The sequence below is a fragment of the Momordica charantia genome, assembly GCF_013281855.1.
Source record: "Momordica charantia cultivar OHB3-1 chromosome 7 unlocalized genomic scaffold, Mcharantia_2.0 BLBB01000007.1, whole genome shotgun sequence".
Taxonomy (NCBI): Eukaryota; Viridiplantae; Streptophyta; class Magnoliopsida; order Cucurbitales; family Cucurbitaceae; genus Momordica; species Momordica charantia.
In genome coordinates this window covers 1,024,394-1,030,595 of record NW_028275165.1, presented here as the reverse complement: position 1 = coordinate 1,030,595, position 6,202 = coordinate 1,024,394, and the positions used below count along the sequence as shown (strand labels likewise).

The window sequence follows — 6,202 nt, the reverse complement described above, 5'->3', positions numbered from 1 at the left end:
TATATATAAGGAAAATGACAACCCTAACAAAAGTAAGTTGTATTATCTACACAATTCCTTGTCAAAATTCGGCACACACTCTCAAGTGGATTCCACCCTCGAAAATTACTACTCTCTCTTATTCTTTATACTGTGTTCGACGAGAAATTCAAAGAAGAGAAACTCGAATTAATGAACTCGTATTCATATTAAATGATATGTAGTGTATAATCTCTATGTATAATTCTCTGATTAATTCTCTCCAGTGTAAACTTTAATTCAAGTGCTTCTGAGCTAGTTCTTGAATCAATGTTGTTGAAGCCTTCAATTTCTTGCTTATCGAAGGATCTTTGAAGTCTTCGATTTTGAGCTTGTTGAAGACGTCGACTTGTTCATGAAGTTCTTTGGTTTGTAGCTTGATGAAGACTTTGTGAAGTCTTGGGCTTTAAACTTATTGAAAAATCTTCGAAGTCTTCACCTTTACGGTTGTGAAGTTCTTCAGCTTTTTAGCTTGTTGAAGTTTTTCGGTTTGTAACTTGTGAAGTTTTTCGGCTTTGCAGCTCGTGAAGTTCTTCGGCTTTGCAGCTTGTTGAAGTTCTTCAACTTTGTAGCTTGTGAAGTTCTCCGGCTTTGAAGCTTGATGAAGAATTTGCAGCTTGATGAAATCTTCGACTTCAAGTCTTGTTGCTTGGTAAAGAGTTCTTTAGTCGTTTTGCTTTACTAAGGGAAGATTCAATGTTCTTGAAGTCTCATAGTCTTCAAGTCTCAAATTCTTTAAGTCTTGTCGGCTCTGGATGCTTCGCTTGACTCTAAATGATTGTAAAAGATTTTGAATGCTTTGAGGGCCCTTAATCTCAAATTCTTCGGGCTTTTTCTCAATGTCTCAAATGAGATGTGAGTCCCTCCCTTTATAGAGTTTTGGTGGGTCTTATATGAGCTATGGGTTTTACGGGTCATAGGCTTAGGCCCAAGCTCTTCCAATTAGTTGATTTTATCAGACGACCATAAGAGAGACATGTGACATGATTTGATTGGTCGATTTTAAAATTAATTTAGGACATGTGTAAATTTAAGATTAATCCTAAATATAATTTTAAATGGATGACGTGATATTTAATCATTGGTCAAATTTTATCATTCAACATGCTCCGTACTCATTTGCCCCTATTTGAGTTCTAACTTAAATATCAAAATGCGTTCCGCAAAGCACCATAACGATTCAAGGTTGTTGTGTGTGCAGGCATTAAGTTTTTCGAGACAAAGCCATATATGGCACCTACGTGGACCTCACCCAGAAATCAGCATCAACAAGTTGGATATTTTTAGCAGATGTGCTAGAGTGATTTGCAGCTTAGAAACAGGGCCTGTTTGTTAAGGTTTCCATTTCTTGTTTCTCGTTTCCAATTTTCTTGAGAAACCTAAGCATTTTACAACATGACCATGTTTCTTGTTTCTCCTTTGTTGGGAACATTCTCAAAATTGTATATAAATTTTGGAAACAACCAGTTTCTCCTTTCTTGTTCCCATTTCCAAATTTGTTCCACAACATAAACAAAAAATTGTTTTATCATATTTGAATTCATGAATGTTGGAGCTATGCAAATCATTTTTCTTTATTAAAAATGAAGAAAGAGAAACAAGAAACATGAACGTTACCAAACGAGCCTGTTCCTGTTCCCAATTTTTAAAAAAAAACACAAATAAAAGTATTATTTTATTAATCTTGACTTATTAAATGTATAATAATTATTAAAAAGTAAATATAACATTTAAAAATTTTAACATCTAATTTTAAAAACTCACATAAATTTTGTTTTACTTTTTAATTTTAAATTTTGGATAAAAAGAAACAAGAAATTGTTACTTAAACAGGTTTCTATTTCTTTTTTAATAATAAAAAAAACACAACAATTATCTAAAGCAGTTCTCTATTTATGGATTAAACAAGAAACAGAAACGTTATATTTTTAAAGTTCGGGTAATGAGTGTTTAAGGATGAATAAACCACCGCTCAACCCAAAGTTTAAGCTGATGAGTTGGGTAAATTTAATTCATTTATATGGATTCTAACCGAGTGTAATCAAGAGAAGTTTAAACATTTATTGATTTTCAAACAGAAAAGGGTTACAAAGACTTATTCCCGCACCAATTTATGCTTTACCCTTAGATTCCACAGACACAACATCATAAAACCAGTCCTACCAACACAAACAAATTACAGTAATTGAAAATACAAGAAGCACACACAATACTCAGTGGCAGTTTTATTTTTCAGGTATTTGTTCGTTAACTAGTCGCTTCCGCTGGATTCGTCATCTTCTTCCACTGCTCCAGAACTCGACACGACTGTCTTCGACCAATTTTCTCCATCCCAGCTGCAACAAAACATAAAAACACACACACACAACGCTGTCAGACAACTTAAAGAAACCTAGAGACGAAGAGATGAGAAGTAAATCAATTGACAATAAGAAAAGTAGTTCATTTATATTATTAACTTTTGTTAGTTCTTTCCTATTTTTTCAATATGAAACCTTTAACATGCCTCCTGAAGATGGTGGCTCTTTTTTGGCTCATCAATTTTAGTCGAATTCTATTTTTTGACCAAATGCTGATTTGAGCTTTTTGGATTCTGATATCATATCAATTTTCATGGAATTTCATCTCAAAATCAATTGACTATAAGTAGGATAATTCACGTATATTATAAATCTTTGATAAGATTCTTAACACACTTCTCCTAACGCCACCAAAAGCATCGGCTTTTCTTTCTAGTGTCTTTTTTATAGTTTTCAACATTTTCAGCAATTCGTCGGCATAAGTAGAATTGATCTGCCGACGAACTTGTGTGCATCAAAAGAAATACCGTTGTCATTGACATATCCAAAAATTCTTCTAACGAAAATGTTATTTCTAGGAGTGAAACAAGAAATATTGATACCAATTTCCTTCTCAATAAAATAAAAAAGAAAAAAAAGAAACATGAAAAAAAAATTGTTTCCAAACCTAGTTCTTCGAAAAAGAAAACGGGGTAACGAGAAAACATTATCAAACTAGCCTTTTTAACTTGTTCATAAAAAGTTTGGGTAATGAGTTTAACTTTGAGAAGTTTTGAAACATTTATTGATTTACAAACACTCATTCAAGGCCATTAATTATTCTTTACCCTTAGATTCCCCAAACACAAACCAAACAAAACAGTAACATAGAATCCAACAGACAAAAAAAAAAACAAAACACACACAAACTACTCACATTGCAAGCCTCTCTGTCTCAAATTTGTAGTCATACGTAGTAACTCCAGTGAAAATCCCATCCTCAAACCGATGCGTTACTTGTGTTCCATCTCTCAAAGTGTCCCTCTGAGTGTAGCTAAAAGGAATATCACACCATCCCTGCGACACCACAGCACCAAATTTCACTTTCGACATTGGAGCAATTGTTATGGTCTCTGAAGTTTCCTCGAACGATTTTTCCTTCTCGCTCTCCTCCCTCGTCTTCTCGCTGCTCTGTTCAAACGAAAGCTCGAACTTCATACTCCCCACTGTCGGAATCTTCGTCGTAAACTTTGCGGCCATCCCAAAAGTCATCGAAACAGACGAACTCCACATCCTCTCCACCTTCTTCTCATACCTGTCTAGCATCCCACATTGAAAACATAAATAATCTAACCTAACATATCAAAGGTATAAATATATTCATGAGTTCCATCTCAAAAACCAATTGACAGTAAAGAGGATCGGAGTAGCCTACTTATAATATAAACTCATCTCTTATCTTTTCTATGTCGGATCCTTAACCTGCAATCTTGGTCGCATCCCACTTTTTGACCGTATGCTCATTGGACTCTCATACTATATCAATATTCAGCAGTTCCATCTCAAAATCAATTGGTGGAACCCCACAAATATTCATATGGTATCAGAGTCCAAAACTTTAAACGAGCATGCGGTTCAAAAATAGTATCCGACCGATCAGGGGCATGTTAAGGACCTTACCAAGTTTATAATAGACATGAGCTACTCCTCTCTTTGCTCATTGATCTTGTGATGAAACGCATGAATATATTGATAAAAAGTTTATAATATACATAAATTACTGGGATCCATACCTAAACTTCATGGTCACGTGGTCTGCAACCTCCGTCTTGTTAATGGCCACTCCCTTCGACACCGTCAGAATCTTCTTCCCATAAACCCTGGCATCCTCAACCCGATACTCCACATTCTCAATGCTCCTCGCAACAACAACCTCGATCACTTCAAGTCGTGCAGGGTTTGTAATGGTGGAATCTGCAGCATTAAGGCAATCAGTTTTTCCATCTGCCGTCAGACTCCTGCAGAAATGATTGTTGCCTTTGCTGCGCAGAGCCACAATGCTGTTATCAACTTTGACAGGCCAAAACAAAGTGTTGGGATCGCTCCTTTTGGTGTCTATGGATTCACACCATATCCAATTCGGGTCTCTCCTCCAATACTTGCCAGATCTCACGTGCTTTATCCGAATGTAACCATCTTCCATGGCGATCACCTCAAACACGACCGCTGGATCTTCCACGCTGGAGGCCGAGAATTTGAGATATTTGCCGGAGGTTTCGAGGAAGTCGCCGTTGTTGCCTTTGAAGGCGACGTATTTGGGGAGTACGAAAATGGAGTCCCAATCAACGGCGGTGAAGAGGACCGTCTTCTCGTCGATTTCTCCCACGTTTTCTAGTCCAATATTCGCGACTAAATTGTCTTGTTCGTCTATGGAGAGATACTTGTCGAGCTGGATGTGTCGGATGTAGCAGCCGTTTTTCTCTGGGATGAAAATTGGCTGGAAAAGCGTGCATGACGGTGCCGACACGTCGTCTTCTTGCTCCTCGTTGGCGACGGCGGCGATGCGATTGTCGTTGGCGGAGTGACGGATCCAGAATTTGTTGTTGTAGCAGGATCTTATGTGGACGAAACCGCGGTGGCTTTTGGAGGCGCGAACGGCGAATTTTGAGTACGGGCCGACGATGTTCTTGCTTGAGAAGCGGAGTAGACCGTCGGAGTTTTCGCCGTCGTTTGTGTAGCGGAGGTATTTGTTGTTGCGATGGGATTTGAGAGAGAAATTCTTTGGGATTATATTTGGTGTTTCTTCTTCTTCTTTGTCTGATTCTTCTGCCACTTCTTCTCCTCCGTCATTCTTCATCAGCTTCTGTTCTGCTTCGTCTATGACAAAACCGTCGTCGTTTTGTTCTTCTTCGTCTCCCATTGGAAATGGTTGATCGTTGGCATATTTCATCCGTTGGTCGAGTTCTTTCTCGTATTTCTTCAGTTCTTCATTGTAATCGTAATTGGGATCGTTGTATTTCATGTCGTCGTCGTCTCCGTCGCTAAAATCTTCGTTCATTTGTCCGACTATGATATCTTTGAGGCCTCTTTTGGGCTTTTTCTTGCCAGCCATGGCGTCGCCGACCGCTGCGATCGTCTTTCCGGCTCCATCGACTATGCCGGTGGCCGCCTCACCGGCGGTTTCGACCACTTTCCCGACTCCCTTCACAGCTTTCCCTAGTCCCCCGAGAAGATGACTCATTGTTTCCCTCCTTTCTTTTTCCTTCTGTCAATGCTTCTTTCTTTGTAAATGATGTGTGGTGTTTCTGTGCCATTGGAGGTTGGATTGGGGAAGATTTTTATAGGGTAATGCCAAGCAGCTTCACCCTTTAGATTTTTTCACGAAAAATATTTTTGGCTCCTTGCTTGTAATATTAAACGTAATAAACCACCCATGATAAAAAAAAAAAAAAAAACGACATACGAACCAGCTCGAAGATTAAATCACTAATGAACTCAAAAACTTAAGTTAATAGATTAGGGAAGTTATCATTATACAATCAAACCCCGTTTATTCGATATCTCAACATGTAAGAACCTACATGGTCCCGACCAGTTATGTAAAAAAATTGACAACTAAAAGACACAAATGCAAAAACATAATTTATTTTTTAAACAATGAGTTATCAATTTTTTAATGGTGGTCAGAATCATGCTATTAAATTTTCATCGACACACTGACATTTTCATATTACGGCAAAAAAAAAATCAACAAAATATCACTAATGTATAAGTGCACTACTTATCCATTAATCTAAATGTTTTTTACAAGTTTTTTTTTTCATAATTTTTCAAGAAATATCAGCCAATATCTCCGACATTTTTTGTAAAATTGAGACGTAGATATTTGCATCGACGCTGATATT

At 37.3% G+C, this 6,202-nt stretch overlaps 1 protein-coding gene across 1 annotated transcript; it reads right to left on the bottom strand.

Annotated features, from left to right (window-relative positions):
* Nucleotides 1–2,056: 2,056 nt before the first annotated feature.
* LOC111022591 (uncharacterized) lies at nucleotides 2,057–5,622 on the bottom strand. The gene is made up of 3 exons (XM_022299755.2): nucleotides 4,091–5,622; nucleotides 3,235–3,612; nucleotides 2,057–2,354 (listed from the first exon to the last, which is right to left on the bottom strand). The coding sequence occupies exons 1-3, from the start codon at nucleotides 5,536–5,538 to the stop codon at nucleotides 2,270–2,272; spliced, it is 1,911 nt and encodes a 636-aa protein (XP_022155447.2). The 5' UTR covers nucleotides 5,539–5,622; the 3' UTR covers nucleotides 2,057–2,269.
* Between the last annotated feature and the right edge of the window lie 580 nt (nucleotides 5,623–6,202).

What these genes read in the sequence shown, in the direction of transcription:
- LOC111022591 (XM_022299755.2), bottom strand. Translation starts at nt 5,538, where the DNA reads ATGAGTCATCTTCTCGGGGGACTAGGGAAAGCTGTGAAGGGAGTCGGG. An exon ending in CACGTGACCATGAAGTTTAG is followed by an intron (nt 3,613 to 4,090) that starts GTATGGATCCCA and finishes GATGCTAGACAG; the next exon opens with GTATGAGAAGAAGGTGGAGA. An exon ending in GAGACAGAGAGGCTTGCAAT is followed by an intron (nt 2,355 to 3,234) that starts GTGAGTAGTTTG and finishes GTTTTGTTGCAG; the next exon opens with CTGGGATGGAGAAAATTGGT.